General features: G+C 40.8%; 1 protein-coding gene across 2 annotated transcripts in view; it reads left to right on the top strand.

The window, feature by feature from the left end:
• The window catches only part of GRM1 (glutamate metabotropic receptor 1), a 267,824-nt gene extending 257,358 nt beyond the window's left edge, over positions 1-10,466 (top strand). Inside the window, exon 9 of one of the 2 annotated variants that reach the window (XM_042446117.1) lies at positions 8,170-10,466. In XM_042446117.1, the coding sequence (XP_042302051.1) occupies positions 8,170-9,046 (877 nt within the window). In that variant the 3' untranslated portion in view covers positions 9,047-10,466. The remainder of the gene's footprint in view (positions 1-8,169) is intronic. The other variant, XM_042446118.1, reaches the window with a different exon arrangement.
• The last annotated feature ends 9,598 nt before the right edge of the window (positions 10,467-20,064 follow it).

Below are 20,064 nucleotides of genomic sequence, written 5' to 3'. Positions count from 1 at the left end.
TTCAATGCCTCCTTTAATCAGCATAGCAAGTTAAAAGTAGTATTTTTCATTAACTGTTTGGTCCTTCTTAAGATAGTCAGTATCAAAATACCTTCCTTAGCTCAAAAAACTGTGGCCATGACCTTTCCTTCTGACATCTGAATCTTGAATTTCTTCAGCCGTGAAGAACCTCAGTGTTGCCACTTCAAAGACTTTTGTTTTGTCTCCAGATTATAATAATATAACCACGTTTGGAACAAGTTGTTCAAAAAAATTATTACAAGATCACTCAAAATACTGCAAAATCAACTTGGAAGTATCCATTCGATTTTGTTTCTGATCAGCATTCAAACTTTTTGGCACTCACTTAGCTAACAGCATCTGCATAGTCAACTGCTTATGAAGTATAAACTCAATGTATTCCCGGGATATCTCTAGTGTCTCAGAAACTGTTTCAGCTGAATTTGCCATTCTACCAAAATCAGGTCATGAACATGCTCAACAATTTCAGGAGCTAACACTGTTGAAGGCATCCCAGATCTTGTTGCACCATTTATCTCAAAATCTCCACACTGCAAGTTGGAACACCACATCGTCACAGTTGAGTATGATGGGCATTTTTCATGCAAAGTTTGCATCATACACTCATGAATTTCCTTTGAAGTTTTCTTCTACAAGAACATGAACATCATGATGGCCCGGAGTTCAGCATACAAAAATTCCACACTTTGCATTGACATGATTTTATCAATGATCTGGAAAAAAAAATCAGAAATTAGAGCTACAATCTTGCGAACTGGCAGTTTACTCTACAAAAGAACACTTTTTCAAGTAGAGTGACAAAATTACGTTCAAATTTTGAGAAGTAGGTCAGTCTGAGAACTTACCATATCTCTGTTATCATACATTATGAGAAACCAACTTCACAAGCAACTACTATGTTTTGAATATCTCCACCTGACACCCCGCATATCCTCATGCTTTACCTTCAATCCTTCAACCCCCCCCCCCCAAGCTTTACCAGCCTTTTCTGGTTACAGTGATGTCAGAAAAACACTGATAATGATACTGATGACAGCCATGATACTGATTCTGATGCAGCTCGCTTCCATTCAGTTAGTTACTACCACTCCATTGTCCACTACTGTTTTGATTTCACAGTCATTGACCTCAGCCCCACTTAAGCTTAAAATTGTCATTTCCAGTGGGACTTTCAAATACACTGCCTTTACTGGCCATGCCCACTCCATTAACAATGCTGACTACGTTTTTGGCCCCATCAGTTGCGATGTTCTCAGTTCCAACCAAGACAGCAGACTCAGTACTGATAACTGATCAACAGGCAACTACTTGTTGTAAGCCATTGACAAAACATTCAGGCAGCTGATTCATCTAGCAATGGCTATTATTCTTATTATTATTAACCTTTATTTATAAAGCGCTGTAAATTTACACAGCGCTTTACATACAATCTTTTTAATTGGACGGTTCCCTGCCCTCAGGCTTACAATCTAAAAAGACATGACACAAAAGAGAAGGGAGTGGTAGAGGGGAAGGGGGTGAGGGCCAGCAGTTCTTCTCTACCTCCGAGGCCTGGACCAAGGCAGATGGACTGGAGGGAGGGCTTGGCTTCTTAATGGATCGTTATGACTCAGACTCTTGATTTTGCCATCTCTTTCACCACTCATGCCATCTCCTGATCAACAGGTGAGTGACATGACTCCATTGTTACCTTCACAACCTTATGACAAGCAGATCCATAGGTTGTTTCTTGGGAAATTCTGTGGTGGACATTCCTCCCAATTTCCATCAGATTTAGTCTTTTCTCATGCTGACAACAGATGTCTCTCTCCTGGGCTGAGAATCTTTATGCATAAAGGTTCTGGTAGCCATAAAAGCTCTTTCAGTTTTTGAGTGATAGGTATACAAATTCACAGTGCAAAACAAGAACACCATGATGTTCTATGTGAACAAGCAAGTAGATATACAATTACTGTATGAGTGTCCTTTGGCTATAATTGGACCAGGGGAACCAATTATTCCAAAGAGCATAAACCCCAACACTACTCATCTTGTGGGAAAGGACAACATCTTCATGGACTCCTGCAGCAGGTTTGTGGAGATCATTCATCTGAGGTATTCTAGCTACTGGGACATTCCATGTGTGAATGTGTTTGTAATATGCCACAACTGGAAGTGCAGGATCTTCTTTGGCCAGGTGGCTGGGGGACATGCCTCCTCCAACAACACTTTCTTTCATGACTGATTAGAGAACTCTTCTGCCTTCTCCTTTTCTTTCCATAAATCATGAATGTACTTCAAGATCACAGTGCAAAACTAGGGGGAAAACTACATTTTTATCATCCAGGACAGACCCAGATAATCTTGCTTCACCCTTCTCCTACTCCATTATCACAGGGCTTTCCACAGGCTACTGATTCACCCAGGCTTCTTAACATAGGCTGGGAACAAGCTCTGCCATGTGAGCCTACAAATCATTCAGCTTCAACCTCCATCTCCAGGCACACAGACATTCATTGCAAACTAGAAGCCTCCCTCAAGCATTTCACACTGTTGTTATGAGCTCAAATGTTACATTTTAGAATTTAAAGAATTATATTCCAGAATGTTAGCATTTCATTTGGAGCAGCATATAGGTCTACTTTCATGCAGAAACCTTCTTCTCTATTTGGAACTGTCATTACATTCTCCAGATATTGGTACTCTATGTTGGCATTCTATGTTGATTTAAACTCTTCCTTGCATAATTCTCCAAGGTTTTTCATTTGCTATGGAGGCTCCAAGTAAGTCTTACCTATCTCTATAATGTTTCTTTAGATGTTATCTACTGATAACATGCCCTGGCATACAATATGGCTAAGCTGCCCATTCCAGTCCTGCCGTGGGCTCATTCACTGAGAATTTGGACTATCTGAATGGCACTCTTGAAACATTTCTTATTTCTAGATTTATTAAAGCCACTACATGGTCTCAACAACCCACTTTTATAATCTACTGAGGGTTGGATATTTTGGCCAGGGCAGATCTTCACTGAAGACAGTTTTGTCTTCTGTCCAGCATTGTGTCTTTCCCTCCTCCAGTAAAATAGCTAATTAATTGTGTATATGAGTCACAGAGTCCATTAAAACACCAGCACTTCGTTTACCTATAACTGTGCCTTTTTGTGTTGTTGTCTGTGAACTTACCTCTCCTTCTCATGCCTTGGTTTTCTTAAAACCTGACAATGAACATTAGAACTGATGGAAAAGAAGTTGTACTTATTTATTTAGAGTATTTATACCCCGGTCCTCAGATACAAAGGCTCTCAGAGCATTTTACAGATTGTTAATTTGAATGTTCCCTGCCTTCAGGTTTATCATCTCAAAAGACATGACACAAAAGGAGAAAGTAATGGCAGTGGGGAAGGAGATCAAGTCCAGCAGATACTGCCAGTTCTTTTCTCCCTCCAAGGCCAGGGTGACAGCAGTTAAGATAGAGGAAGGGCCTTTCATCTTCCTCTGGAGCTAGGCATGATGGAGCTGTGCCTGCCTCCACTTCTCTCTCTAGTTTGGGCACAGCCAGACATGCTTGTGCATGAGTAGCTCATTTATTGTGAAAAGCTAAACAGCTCTAGAATGTTCCAGTCACGGCTCTGTGCAGGCCTAAGGCTACGTATATGAGTTCAATATCACCACTTCAAGTACTACAGTTACACTTTGTTATTTTCTAATTTTATACAGGTAATAGGAAATAATAATAATAATAATAATAATAATAATAATAATAATAATTTATTTATTTATTTGTATCCCGCCTTTCCCATTTGAGGATCGAGGTGGGTAACAGCAAGGAAAATTTTAAACACAAATTTTAAACGCAAGGACTGTGTGTACACTGGAATGCAAAAAAAAAAAAAAAAAAAAAGGAAAAAGTCCCCCCAAACCCCCACCTTTCTATCCTCCCCCAATCAATACAAAATAATATCAATAAAAACATTTAACTGGAATAACATCAGTTAAAACTGCTCGATGAGAAGTGACAGCAATATGACAATAATGAGCAATAATGAGGAGAACCAGCACAGTACAGTGGATTAAGGGTAGGACTAGGACTCTGGGAGATGAGGGTTCAACTACTCTCTCAGCCATGGAAACCCACTGGCTGACCTTGGGAAGCCAAATTTCCCCAGCCTGAGAGGAAAGCAATGGAAAACCTCTGTGCAAGAAATCTTGCCAAGAAAATCCAGAGTTGACTTGAAGCCACATAACAAGAGCAATAAAGAAAATGGGACTCAACTAAATTATTAATAGAATAAATCAAATGTATAGTGAGTGGGGGAAAAAACTTTTACTGAAAATTTTGAAAGTCCTGCTGGGGAAAGAAAAGAAAACTGAACATGCAGAAAAAGCAAAGAGAGAATATAATAGTGGGTGGAACAGAGGAGACAAAATGAACAAATGACAGATGCCAGTAAAATTTAATGGTGTGAAACAGCAATTAGCCAAATGAAGACACCTCTCTGGTACAATAGTGAATTCAACACTGAAAATTAAACAAAGTTGCCACAGAGGTTTAAGAGAAACAACATATGAAAGAAAATGTTGTGCCTTCCACTCAAACTATTTTTAAATACCTAGTTTGTCAGTAGGTGTGGAAACATCAACACTACAATATATTAATGTGGGGCACTATTGTCCATGTATTCCAAGGTGTTATCCATTAAAATATGCTTGTTATTCTAGCAGCATTGAGGGCAAAATTAGTCTTTCCCCAGCATGCAGAGTCCTGTTAGGAGTTCAAGACTTAGGAATTACCTTTCCATGCAGTTGGCAAAATTTAATTTCATGTCAAATTTCACCTGAAGCATATTCTGTGGTTATTACTCAAGAGAAACAAGTAACATATTTAGGGAGAATGAGGAGAAAGTAATAATAATAATATGAAAATGTTGTTGGGCTGGGCAAATAAAGGTGGCACCTAAATGTGAATCAGGCTGATCTCTTTTTTTAAAAAATCAAGTTAAGCACTATTATTTTATATATCACCATCACATGAAATCAATGGAAGTAGGAAAATCCTCTTTACTTCTGAGTATTATCAAATCAGGAAGAGTCCTGGCTAAAGTCATATGAACACTGGAATATCAGCTATTAGAATGGTTTAATTCTTTTTAAGGGGCGGGTCTGTATATATTATTATTATCTGTATTATATTTGTACTGTTTTAATTGTTGGAGGCCGCTTTGATTGTTTCTTACAAATAAGCAGGATAGAAATAAAAGTTTTATTATTATTATTATTAGCTATGTCTCTGTATTTTAATACACTTTTCATTAGAGAGATTATTGGGACTAAATTTGTATGCTGGGATGTGTGTACCTGTAGTGAGCATGAGCTGAAGGACTGAGGGGACACCACTGTAGAACTACTGTAGCTTTTATGTTTCCAGTGGGAAAGATGGCATAGGTGGATAACACATGTTTGATTGCTAGAATTCTACCCTACATAAAGTTTGGACTGGGAAAACAATTTCTTATCTCTTATCCCTGCAGGAGATACAAAGTTGTAGTTCAAATGGACACAATAGATTTTACAGATTCCAGTTTTGCACTGGTGGCCCCAAGACAGTATTTTCATGGCTGTGCTTTGTATGTCATACTGGTGTTGTCATATGATGATCAAATCAGTGTAAATGTCCATCTCTTCTTTATATCCATCTCGTCTTTTTAGGAAGGTACATGGAACAATAGGGAAAGAGCATTTCTGGTGAAGGTATCTCAACATCAATATGTGATCAAGAGTTTATCCTAATTGACTCAAAAACCTGAATCCAAATCTTAGTCCTGAGTGCAGCAGAGCCATTGAATCAATGGGATTTACATAAGGAATGACTCACCATTCCTTGGGTCTACTCTGGTTGAGACTGCTCATGGAATTCAGGCCTAAGACTGTTGGAAGTAAGGTGCCCCAAAGGGGTAACCTGCACCCACCACTTTTCTCGCAGGATTCAGGCCAGGGCAGCCTCACTGGCAGCCCTGCAGTGCCAATCCGCTGTTTTTCCAGGCCACGGAGAAGCAGCAAAATGTCCTAAGGGATGTCCTTAGGGCTTCGTGCCCCTGGACACCCCAGGAGCCACAGCCATAAGAAAAGGGGGCTGCCTGGCCCCTTTCTCCTCGGGATTGTTCCTGCAGCTGTTTGATTGCCACAGGAATGGTGCGTGCAGTGAAAAGGAGCTCCATTTCGGAGCTCCTTCCCATGCCTCAGCCAGGCCACCATAAGCAGCCTGGGGTAGCATGGAAGTGTCACAAATGCGCCACACTGTTTGGACTCAGCACGTGCATGACATCATTGTCATGCACCCAGTGTGGACGGCACCATGTAACAATGGCGCCGTCCACATGAACTAAGGTTAGGAAGCGTGCGGTTGGTGCGCAGTCCCTAACCCTAGAATTGGCGCGAATATGCTGCTTTATGGTGATCTGTATCACGCCTAAGTTTCATAGAAGTCTATAGACATAAGTGCAAGTGCACGTGCCAAGAGGGTTAGGGTTGTTAGGAAGGATTTGAAGAAAGTAGCCTGGTCTCTTGCTGCAAGCTGTTTCGCTTTTGATTTGCAGCTATTAATCTGATGTTAAAAATAATGATGACACTCCCAAAGTGCCATAAAGGCACAAATATATTCTGATGCTGAGAGGTGAGAGAATATAATGGAATATGACAGGAAATTTCAAAATAGCCTAATGTTTTCCATATAAAAAACAAAAATAAACTTTTTGTGATAGTTTCAAGTTGAAGTAAAATACATGTGTTTTGAATATTGAAAGGCACAACCCATGGAATAGATTATCTGCAGAAAATCTCTTGCCATGGGGATTTTTAAAAAAATATTGCCAATATATTAAGTGAGAATGCTTTAGATCTAGTGATTCAGGGTATTATGGATATCAGTGAATCGAACGGTCCCGTCTTTTTACAGTTTAATTTTTAAAAAAATAATAAAAAAGGGTAACAGAATAAGTGACTGTTCTATATCACAAAATCGCCTGAAGTGAAATAGAAAGCATGATACAGTACTGAACACTGTTGAAATTATAAAGATATCATGTGGAAATATGTACTTAAAACATGTTAATGAAGTGTAACCAATTAGAGTAACTTGTTCAGTTCAGAGGTCTAGAAATTCTCAAACAGTGGGACAATATGTGTGGGGAGGGCATGAGAGCTGTTCAAGGGCTGGGGGGAAAGTTAGAGGCCCTAATCCCCCCCTCCTCCTCCTCCTCCTCTTCTGAAACTTTTTTATGTGTGAAATTTACACATGTTAAATACTGAGTTTAAATCGATTCCGATTTGAACAATTTTATTTCTTTATAAAATGTTAAAATGTGAATATACACAAATGTGTGAATGAAAATGTGCACACTAAACGAACACATTATTTTTATTCATATACTACATTTATTCAAGTGGGGAGGCTATGCATCCACATGTAGATGTAAATGGGCCAGTTTGAGAACCACTGGTCTAAGTGTTTTGGATTGCACTGGACAAAACCTTCATGATAAGTGTGGTTAGACTGTCTGGTGCAACAAAAGCTCTTTGAAACTAAACAATTACAAACATGCACTCATTGCTACCATTTTCAGTTCCACTTATATGAGCAAGTCTTTTGCTTTAGCTATAGGTATAGTTACATATTAGGGAAACCTATTCATGTAATCAAAGACAACATTTCTTATAATTTTCACCACTTGTAATGCATAGTGAAGAGAATGTGTGATTGTTCTTGCAGTCCATATTTCTCTGCCCTCGCTCTGCTTCACTGGATAAAGTAGATGAAGGCTGAGAAACTGGACATATGGCATCACATCATGTGCTTTGCCCTTCTGCCACATAGGGACAGAAAGAAGAACTGCCAGGTTTCTGGCTTAGGTGGCAGCTTCAAGTTCCCTGAAACTGCTCCACCTACAGCAGTTGATGCTAACAGGAAATAAATTTGGCTTCACTTACAAACAGCAATAATGGATTTAAGAGTTTCTGATGCTCCTCAGTGCATTTATTTCTGAGACAATCCAATATTACAGAAAGCATACAGGGAATTATCTAAGAAAAGTGTGTGTATGTTTATGTGTTTACTGCTGATATTTAGTGCCAAATGCAAATGCAAATAAACCCATCTTTATTTTATTCATAGTTCTAATGGCAAGTCTATGTCATGGTCTGAACCAGGAGGAAGACAAGCTTCCAAAGGACAACATATGTGGCAGAGACTCTCAGTGCATGTGAAGAACAAGGAACCAGGATGCAACCAGACCGCAGTGATCAAGCCCCTAACTAAAAGCTATCCAGGCCAAAGCAGCCTGACTTTTTCAGACATCAGCAGCAAGACTCTGTATAATGTGGTGGAGGAGCAAGAGAGTGAGCCAGTGGGCTTCAGCCAACTGAACAGTCCTTCTACAGTTGTGCACAGGCGAGTGATGGTGACGCCGCCATTGCTGGCAACAGCCGAGGAAGCCCACCTGTTCTTGCCAGAACAAAGTCCCAAAGCTCAACCGCAATCACCAAGATCTGTTATGGAGCAGCTGCAAGGTGTGGTCAACAAATTTGCCACTGGCATTCCTGACTTCAACTCTGTGATCCCTGCACCTTGCACAGGGAATGGAGTGAAGGCTATCCATCATCCTCCACTGATACAGCAGCGACAGGTGATGCCAATCCAGATGGGCACTTTCAGTAAAGAGCCAGTTTCCCCCAAAGCTGCTGAAGAGGAGGAGGGGGAGGAGGAAGAAGAAGAAGTAAATGAAAACTTTAAGCTCATTCAAGAGTATGTGTATGAAAGGCCAGGGAACCTAGAAGAGGAGGAAGAAGAGGAAGAGGAGAGGGCAACCAGCAAACTGACTTTAGAAGACTCACCAGCACTGACACCCCCATCTCCTTTTCGAGATTCGGTGGCTTCAGGCAGTTCTGTGCCCAGCTCCCCTGTATCAGAATCTGTGCTTTGCACACCTCCTAATGCAATCTATGCCTCTGTTGTCCTGAGGGATTATAAGCAAAGCTCATCCACCCTGTAGAACAGAGGATGTTGTGATGAAAGTGAATGGACCATGTCTCCTCTGTCAGCTTTAATTTGATGGGGAGAGCCAGTATAAGCCATGCAAGAGAAGGAGAACAAATGCGGTGTTGTGTATATGATGGGGCAAACATGTGTATCCTGCACTAAATCAATTTTAGAGGGCTCCAGTTCTTTATCTGTGTGTTTTTTAAAAAGGGAAAGTATTGTATTGTATTCAAAGTATTGTATTCTGAGAAGACTATAGGAATCTTGACAAGCACAAACCCCATATACAAGTTCTATAGCAAAAAGAAAAAATTTAAAAAGATAAATACACATGTTCACACACACTGTCACACACTCTCTTGGCAACACTTGACTATGACTCTGTGTAACACAACCACAGACAAGGCTTTAGCACATTTCATGGTTCTGCATAGACATTGAATGCAGCAGACTCTAATGCAGCAACATCTATATTGGAATGAAGGAAGGAGGAAGGGTTCTCTGGTCTCTGTACACTTAGCTTTCTCTTTTGTTATGCTTTCTTAGGTGGAAACAAGAAATTCTCCTCTGATGTTTGTGTTGGAGAAGCAAAAATAGCATGCAAGTATATCATTTATAAGGAATATTTAGAACATCCAATTTAGCTTCCCCCCTCCATGGTCATTTTTTAAAGGGGCACAGTAAACACAACAAAGACACAAAAAGTTTCCTGATATGAACCAAGGCAAAAAAAACCTGAAGTAGTCAACATTAGATGTGCCCTTTTGTAGAAAATTGCAAGCCAGGGGACTATACTGTTAAGGCAACATTCCCTGTAGCAAAACAATATATACCAACTCAACTTTCATAATCTGATGCATCTGCCTTGTGGTTACATTGTTTGTTTGTGTTACTATGGAAACAAGTACATATAAAATAATTATATATTTTGAACAACAATTACTACTACTTTAAAGCAAAAAGCAATTCTTAATCGTGGCTCATTAGATTCATGGTAGAGGCAAGAGAGTGCGTGTATGTTTGTGTCTTTGTGTGTATGTATGTGTGTGTAGAACTGTGTAGAACATGTGATGTGTAACATCTAATAACTGCCACTGGATGATTGTCCTACAAGTATATTATTGATATTTTTATGTTTCAACCATGTTTTATATTGCATTGTTTAAAATATATTTTAGATCTTTGGAGGTTTGTATGCTGTGCTGAAACATTTTTAAAAAGCTAAGCCTTCCCTTATAATAGGGTGCTTGATTCTGCTGATATTCTTGCCACGTGGAATTATGTTGTTGAAAATAACCAGTGCTCCAATAATTTGTTATTTCATGTATTTCAAACAAATGTGGTTAATAAAGGATGCATCTCTTTTAGAAATCTTCCATATGTCAGTATTAAAAATGTACAGAGGAATCTGGAAAAAGTTATCTAGACCATTAAATAGGAAACAACTTTCTTCAGTGCTTTACATGCAGACTTTGTACCTGACTCTGTCCACCACTGTCATGTTTTTCACACAGTCCTTGTAAGTTTTTGTCCTTCTCCACATTCTGAGTAATGGAAATCATTTTGGTTATTATCATGCTATGAATAGCTCTTTGTCCATTATATTTCTTTTCTATGTTCTTCTCTCACCTTTGTCATATAAGAAAAAAGGAGCTCAACTGAAAATGAAATCCAAAGGTAAGTCAAGTTCTTACTAGTTGTTCTGCTGATGGACCGTTTGTGTCAGTGGAATCAAAGGCTGGGGGATTCTGTCTCCTCAGTCAATTCCTAAACATATGTTTTAAATCCCAGAGGCCTGGGACATAATCTAAATTGTCAGGCAGCACCTGAAGATGGCTGCAGAAGACAGAGAAGAGAATGTCATGTTTTCCTAGGGATCAACTCATTGTGTCATATTGGATGTAAGCCAGGTGTGTGCAAGTGTGCATCAAGATTTCCCTGTCCCTTTATCACTCTCCCTGCTTTTCCTCTGCCCTCTGCCAAAACCACACCTGAAGATAGTAGCATGGTGGCAAGGACAGGAACTCATCACAATGTGTATGTATATGAACACATGTACTAACACACTAAACAGCAGCCGAAGATAAGAAAACATTCCATTAGGATGAGCATGATTGCTATCCTTCCTGTGTATAGCATATTCGGAGTAAGCATCATTGAACCAGAGCTTGGAAAAGTTCCTTTTGGACACTGTATGGCTCTTGCCATATTGCAAAATTTATCTAGTTTGACATCACTTTAGCCATCCTATGGGATCCTGGAATTTGTAGTTTGTTGTGACACCAGAGCTCTCTGTCAGAGAATATTAAGTATCTCAACAAACAATCCCAGAATTCAGCTGGTAAAACAGATTCAACTTTAACAAAAGTATTTACAGCCAGATGAAATGTAACTTTTAGCTTTTTGTTAGAAAGGAATGAAAACAATCTTGAAAAGGTGTGCAGCTGCAAGCCTGAAGTAGGGACTTCAAAGAAAGGAAAAAGCATCCATCACTTATTCAACAATTTTCCTCATTCTCTGCATTCTTCCATGCCAATCTGAAACAAACAATATTAACATTTTAAAACTACATTATTTCATCATTTACTTGCTAGAACAAGAACAGTCGGTTATCCTGCCATTCCATTAGATTGCCTCACTGGTCCTGCTCTGGTAAAATAAAATGTCTCAGAGCTGTTTATGCATGTGGATATGCATATGCTGCATGTTTTTTCTTCATCACACCTGTGTCCCAGTATCCAAGAACTCTCCACAACAGTGTAGGATGGGATGTAGGGCTGTTATTGGAGGCAGAAATCAACTGAAACCAGCCCAAGACACCCTCCCACTACAGCCTCTGCTCTCATCCCATACCATTAAGAAAACTCCCAACTATCAGGAGCAGCTTCTCAGAAACTAATGAGGCTGCAGTGAACAGATGGAAAGGGAAAGGTCACTTGAACTAGCATCCTTAAACCTAAACTTTAAAAACACACAGAATTTGGAAATCTAAGATTGGGAATAACTGTGGGGTAGTGGCCTAAGTGTTTCACTGGTACTCTGGGAGACCAGAGTTTGGACCCTTGCTGGGACATTTTCTCAGTCTTAGAGGAAGGCAATGGCAAAACCACTCTGAATAAAATTTTGCCAAGAAATCCCTGTGATAGGGTTGTCTGAGTTATCCAAAGCACATAAGAATAATGACAACAAAATCCACAGGGGTTTGGTTCCAGGACTATCTGATTTTGGATGCTAAGAAAGGTCCACACTGGTTAGTACTTGGATGGGAGACTGCCAGGTAATACCAGGTGCTTCTGGCTATATTTCAGAGGACGGCAATGGCAAACCACCTCTGAGTATGCCTTGCCTAGGAAAACCCTGTGAAATCGATGTGGTTGCCATCAACAGAGGGGTCTTGGCGCAAACTTCAAGGCACACAGAAATAACAAAATTAATATGCTTCTCACAGTCCATCCATCCATCCATCCATTGACAGGTTTTATGACACAGTGGGCTGAATCCAAGGCAGAAGTCCTTTTGCACAGTGGGCATTCTTCCTCACTCCATCTCCCATCCCACACAGCCATCTGTACCTCCAAAAATCTGTTCTGAGGGTTTCTCAAATTTTAGCAGGGGTGGTGGTGGCGCTCCCATCCCATTTCTAATACTGGTAGCATTCCATCAATAGAATGGTGCAAATGGACCTAACTCATCATTTCAACACTTGCACAGGACAGGTAAGAATACTGAAATATTATAGTACCACCAAAAAAAGCTATAAAACAAGTCACATTTCAAAATGTGCAGTGAGTGACAATTATTTATGTCTGATCACCAAACAATATTTTGAGTGGTTCAGTCTTGCATGAAGTTAGCTTTGACAAACTTGCAGAAGAAAAAAGTCTCACTTCTACGGGAGCTCCAAAAATAGTTATTGAGATGGTCTGAGCCCTTCCATTGATGTGTTAGCAGTCTTATCTAAATTCAGGCCCAAGGAGAAAGGTGATGGGTGGTGGTGGGTGGTGTGTGGTGGTAATATCTTCAATAGGACTAGAAGTTTTCTCTTTCGAAATTATCATTGTTCACATATTACATCTTTTCTTGTTTTCACTCTTATTGCCTTCAGTAATGTTATCAAACACAACTAGATACGACTGGGATGCATACCACTGACGTGTGATACCATTTATTATGTAATCTCGGCTGCATCTGCACTGCAGAAATAATGCAGTTTGACACTGCTGTAACTGCCACAGCTCCATACTATGGAATCCTGGGACTTGTAGTTTTGTGAGGCACAGCACCTTTTGGCAGAGAAGGCTAAAAACTTGTAACTACAGAATCACGAATCACGAATTGTAGAGTTGGAAGGACCACAAGGGCTATCCAGTCCAACCCCCTGCATGCAGGAAATCACAATCAAAGCATCCCCGACAGATGGCCATCCAGCCTCTGCTTGAAGACCTCCAAGGAAGGAGACTCCCATCCACTCCACACTACACTCCCGTTTGTACAATACGTACAAACTGAGCCATGGCAGTTAAAGCAATGCCAAACTCATTATTTCTGCAATGCAGATTCAGCATATGAATGCCTAGTCACCTCAGTCTGTAACCCAGAAAGGAGAAAAAAGGGCCATCTAGAGGGAGGAGATTACAGTGTTGCCAATTTCTGGGGAATTCCCCAATTTTGGGGTATGAAAAGCCTTTTCTGGGAATTTTCAGGTATTAAAAATTTATGGGAATTTCCAGGGATTAAACCTTTCAGTTGGGGATTAAAAGCCTTTCCATTTATAGAGATTATTTCACTTCCTGCCCCCCCAAAATGGCCAAGAATGCCTTTCCTGCCCCCAAAAATGGCCGACCGACTGGAAGTCCCACCCCTTTTTGCCTTCCCATAGTGCTTTGCGGTCCCTTGACTCAGAAGTCCCGACTCCTGACCCAGTGCCCCGGGGATTTGGGGCGCTTTGGGGGAATTTTCAGGGGGGTTTCCTTCAAGGGTGATTGGCAACACTGGAGGAGAAATGGCACTGAAGGGCCAGCAAGGACGCCACTGCCACCCAGTATGTTAGCAATGAACAGACTGGCCGGAGCTAGTAGCATGGTTCAATGCTCACACATCAACTATGCAGTATTTGTTGAAATAGTTTGGTTCTTAGGAGAAGAAACCTGGAGATTTCAAGACAGCCCAAAATGACACACTTAGGTACTCTAACTCTTATCTCATTGCAAACAAACCTGGCAGGCAGTGAAAGAGAAACTTTTTTTTTCTGTTTCTGCCTCCACATAATGTCCAAGCATGTATTGCTCTCTTCTAGACATAAAAGCATGGGAGAGGTTGTTAAAAACATAGCTTTCACTGAACAGACTTTTCCAACTTAGCAAAAGGAGACTTCTGAGTAGGGTTGCCATCCCTGGGGACCTCCAAAACGGGGAAATGTAGGACAGGTTTAAAAATGTAGGACTTTGGGGGGGGTTTCCTGGCCAGGTAATTTTAAAAAAAAAGGTCCTACATTTTTAAACTTTGTCCAAGACTCGCTGGGGCCTGGGAGACAGCGAGGCATTGGAGGACTCCGCGATCGCGGAGCCCATCCAGGGCCTGGTGGGGCTGGCAGGCAGCGTCCTCCAAGCCCCAGCCAGGCCTGGGAGACTCCGCGATCGCGAGCCCCATCCAGGTCGCGTGGGGGGAATCCCGGGGGAATCCCCCGCCTCCCCGCACACCCGGCGCCACCTTCCCCCGCCTCCTCTCCTCCTCCCTGCGCGGAGGAGGTGCTGCCTCCGTCCACCTGGCCTCCTCGCGCGGGCTGGGGGAGAGGGGCGGGGAGGAGGGTGGCACGGGCCCCGGGGAGGCACCCCCTCCAGCTCGCTCCTGCGCCCCAGGCCGGCCTCGCTGCCCTCCTCTTCCTCCCTGCCTCCCCGAGGTGGAGGAGGAGGGCAGCGAGGCTGCCGGGGAGCAGCAATCCAGGCTGCAACCGGGGGCTCCCGGTTTTGGGGCTGCACCCGTGCCGGGAGGGGCCCGGGCCCCAGGGAAGTTCCCGGTTGCAGCCGGGTTATGGCAAGCCTATTCATGAGCCCCTCCCACACTATTACAACCATAAGCAACCATAAGTGCTTTGGTGTCCTGTGTAGACAGAAAGAGAAACACACTTTTCTTTCACTGTATGCTGGGTTTGTTTGCAGACCAGGATATAGAAGCAGTTTGTGCATGTTGGCCTTAGACCAATTAAGCTTGAAAAAGAGAGAGCTTATAGGACGCTGAAGGCCCAAACCAGGGAACTACAAGTAAATTATAATCAGGGAACTACAAGTAAATTCCAGATTACAGCTCTGAGAATACCCCAGCCAGCAGTGGCAGCCATGCAGGCTGAGGAAGAGTGGGACATGTAGTCTAATAAAGCAAATTTTCCAGGCTGTAGCCCAAGGACAGATACTAAAGAGCTGAAGTAATTAATTTGTCTCTGGATGCTAGAGTGCTGAAGTAATTTGCCTCTGGTATCCAGTTGGTAAGAGACAGCCTTACATATTCTCCATCACTGAAGCCTCTCAGCTGTCAGTCAGAGTTACTTCTGAATATACACACAATTGAACTGTCACAGTATTAAAATCAGTCACAGGAAGATAATTTCAGGCAGGCCATATTTGGAGTTATACAAGATCTTCACAGTTTACTGCCCTATATTTGATAAAGTCCAATTTGCAGTTGTTCTTTGTCCCTTGGTCACCTATAAAATCCAAACAAAAGGACAAGTTCCAGTATAACACAAACATCTGCTCAAGCAGAACTTTCCTTTCTCCTCATAAAATCTGCTCCACGTGGTCATTGTATCAACCAAAAATAGGACAAGGGGCCCTGAACTGAAAAAACCTTTCCAACACTGGGGAGCACTAGTTAAATACAATATACTTTATTGCCCAAAAAATGAATTACCTTAGCTATAAACCACACATTACATAAGCTACTGAACAAATTCACGATATATTCCTTCTGGGTGCTATATCACTGTGCTGTATGTCATAATACACATTTTAACTTCTCTGGCTCTGCAAAAAGAAAGACATGAACTTTATGAAAGGTCCTTATTGTGAAGGCACTATTTGCCTGCTTTTTGTTACTGTTATATTACCATGATACAAAATCAGTACAGATATGCCTTAGTTACATGTGTTCCTAGGCATTACTTCTTTAACAGAAAATTTGGTACCAGGAGTAGAAATAACATAGAAATAATAGGGGTATGTTCCTATACCACAAAAAAGAAAAGCAGTTGAACATGTTTCAGCAGACGTTTTACCCAAAATTAGCAATACTGTATTCACAAGTGAAATGAAGCAGCCACATCTGATGAGCCTTGCATAACTAAATAAAAATGCTGTGAACTTTCTGGATACTGCTTGAAAGCATCTTTCAAAATGCATCCAGACTTGATTTTTTTTCTTTTCTTTTGCCAGGTTCAAACTTTCTTCTGATTTCCATTTTAGTGGCCAAACTGACAGATCTTTCTTTTTCAGGACTTTGTCACATGAGGCTTGAAAAATGGAATTTTTAACAGGATAAAAGTGTTTGGGGCCGATACTTATCAGACAACATTATGTCCATCCTGCTGGTGCTTTGCATTCCCTTCATTACTATAATGCACCTTTTTGTTGATGGGCAAAACCCATCAATAGGCTCTTTATCGCACCACTATTCCATTACTGCCTTTGCATGATAGGTTCCTTCCACTGCACTTCCACTGCTTAGGCAGTCATGGGATGTGAGTGGGTGTGATTCTGTTTCTCTAAGCCTCTTCCCCCTGCCCCTTGCAGCAATTGTGGCCAACACCTTCCTGATGCTGGTTGCTATATGTATATTCACACAGCAGCCAGCTTCAAGAGGTGATTGGCAGCATCAATCACTTGTCCCCTCCCTCCTACCCAAAGGCAGTAGAAAACAGATCACATAACTTTGGATCACCAAAGCACTATCATGGGGGTAAGTACTATATAATAAAAAAATGATGCCAAACTGGTATGTTCCCATTCTTAAATTATTATGATTGTGGTGATATAGCAGGCTGGTGTGATAATCCTCACATGCTAGGGGTAGCTACTGAGGCAATTGTGTATGCTTTCCCCTTTTCTCTTTGTTTTCCTGCTCATGTGTTCTCAGTAAATAGCAGCTACTATTTACTTTGCCTGTTATAGGCAATCACATGTGTCTACAGAAGATGTGATAAAATAAAATCCCATCATGTCCCACCTGAAGCTTTACTGCATTGTTTACTTCACACACACTGCTACAAACCAACACCCAGTTTCTGTTTTTCCCGCTCTTCTTAATTTTAATGCTGATTTTTTCTTTTAAAAAAATGTGTGTTAGTCAGAGGATAAGAAAAAAAAGGGACGGGCATGAGTAAGTATACATAAAAAGACTTTGGCCTGTTACAGACTGCCAAAATAAAGCTGCTTTGGGTCACTTTAGAGGTATGCTGTTTAAATGACACATGCATCTTAAGAGGCCAGGAGCTGCACCAAAGCTGTGCTCTAGTCCTTAGGACTGGAGTGTGGCTTTGACGCGGCTTCCGGCCTCTTAGGACGCATGCAGCATTTAAACAGCATACCTCCAAAGTGACCTGAAGCAGCTTTATTTTGGCCTGTCTCTTTGGGCCCATAGGCATACTTTTAGTTCAAAAAGGGGGGTGGAAGAGCAATATGCTAAACATGAGTAAGAATATTTATTGACAGATGACAGCTTGTACTTGACTTGGTCAGTCTCAACATAATAAGCACCTATTTTCTATAAATATAACAGATGCCCTAAAAGAAATGGACTTTCTTACATCCTCCTATCCACAGAATCCCCTACAGTCCTCTAAAAATAATGCCCAGTGGGTTGAGGAACTTTTCAGAACATGGTACATTGTAGTGCAGGGGAGAGGGGTCAGTGTTTATCTTCTTTTAGTGGAACTATTCCATTAGCAGAAAACAAATATTGAAAGAAACCCATTCATAAATAATATCTTCTTTTTTTAAAAAAAAATGATGCTTGGAGTACTAGCTCTTAATTTGCATGTGCTGTGATTAGAAATTTTATACCTAGCTACTAAAATCTATCCAAAGCTCAAGATCTCACCAAATAAGTACAAGCTTCTAAATGTTCTTTAAAAGTTTCCTTTGGGGTCTTATGATATGATTAATTAAAATTGTCTTCATAACAGTGTTTGTTTTATTTTTATTTTTAATGAAGGGAGGAGAAGGGTTTAAATGCAGGTGTATGGTTCTTCAAGTCATCTGTCGACTTATAACAACCACAATTTCATGAGATTTTCATAGGAAAGGAATTCTCAAGAAGTGCTTTGCTCTCAAACATAGCCTACAGCACCTGGTATTTCTTGGCTGTTCCCCATCTGAGTACCAATCAGGCATGGTCCTGATTATCTTCCCAGATTACTCCATGAAATTGTTATGATTTAAAATGCAAAATCTAGAAAATTATCATTCTAGGCTCTAATCCTTATGTATACTAGCATCTCTTATTGGGTGCTGTTTCATAAATATGCATCATTAATTCAGTGTCTTATGACCCCTCGTTCAAGACCATTTCAGTTTCCTCTTCTTCTGTACCACATACATGCAACTTCTGTATGAAAATGAGTATAATATGTGAGGATGGGCATGTGGTTCCGTAAATTAGTGACCATCCAATTGGACCTCATGTAAGCCACTCTGATAGCCTTTTGCCTGAAGAGTGGGGTATAAATAAATTATTATTATTATTATGTGCTAATGCACATTTCACAACACATAGAATAGAACTGCGAAGAAACTGATTCCATGTGATATGGCGAGTGTGTGTGAGAAGGCTTAGCTGAATTTGTGAGCTACTCCTGCCAGGTGCTTCTTTTTTATCACTTTCCTGCCACCAGACTTGCATAGCGTTCATCTGTGAAAAATTACCTGAGAGAAGTTATCCTAGGCCAGGGATGTGCAAAGTGGACCTCTGGGGTGACATGTGGCATTTAAGGCTGGTTTTGTGATCCCTGACCACATCCCTGATGGGCTTTTATTGACAAAATTGGATGGGTTACCTCTTCTGTTAAACCTCCAAGAGTAATGATTCATCTTTTACATATTTCATGGGGTCTTGTGCATTCTTTAAAACAAAATAAAAAATACTCATTTTTCAAAACCAGAAGAGAGCTTGCAGTCACTTCTGATTTTCTTTTGTTGCATTTGGGGCAGCCCATGCAATATGTAGAGGGTGTCCTGACATGCCCATCCTTGTCCTAGGTATACCTTTCTTATCTTCACTCTGTAAAGAAAGGGAAAGCTTTCAAACCTCATGGCATATCCACTGCTCTTTAGAATGGTAACATTTATTTGGCTCTCTAGTTGAATTATACACATTGGATGCATATACATACAAGGATTTTATTACTGACTGATTGATTGGTAGACTGGGGCTGCATCAGCACTGCAGAAATAATCCAGTGTGACACTACTTTAACTGCTAGGGCTCAATGCTGTGGAATCATGGGAATTGTAGTTTGTTGTGTCACCAGAACTCTCTGACAAAGAAGGCTAAATGTCATTCAAAACAACAATTCCAAGAATGCTATAGCATTGAATTATGCCAATTAAAGTGTGTCATACTGGATTATTTCTGTAGTGCGGATGCAGCCTAAGAGATATGTCTCAACATATTGAAGCAATTTGCAGGGAATGATAAAATTAACAAAATTGCATGTAACTTTGTAGAGCAGACCCCCTATACCATCTCTTCTTATTTCTTTACTCTTTCTTATCCAAACTCATTTTTCTACCTTTCTATGTTTTCTTTCTTCCTTGCCCTCCCTTCTACTTTTCACATATTCCTTCTCTTCAAACTCTTCCTCCACATTCTCATACTCTTTTTCCACATGCTCTCACCCTCCACATCATACTTTACCCTCACCCCTAAACATACATATCTACCATTCATTCTAACTTCCTTCCTTTAAGTACTGGTTTTATTCCAATTATCCTTTGACTTTCCTTAAATATTCTAAATTTGACTCATATATTCTTCTACCTC

The sequence above is a fragment of the Sceloporus undulatus genome, chromosome 1 (genome assembly GCF_019175285.1).
Source record: "Sceloporus undulatus isolate JIND9_A2432 ecotype Alabama chromosome 1, SceUnd_v1.1, whole genome shotgun sequence".
Classification (NCBI taxonomy): Eukaryota; Metazoa; Chordata; class Lepidosauria; order Squamata; family Phrynosomatidae; genus Sceloporus; species Sceloporus undulatus.
Note: the sequence above shows the minus strand (reverse complement) of the source record. Positions and strands in the feature narration are given on the sequence as shown.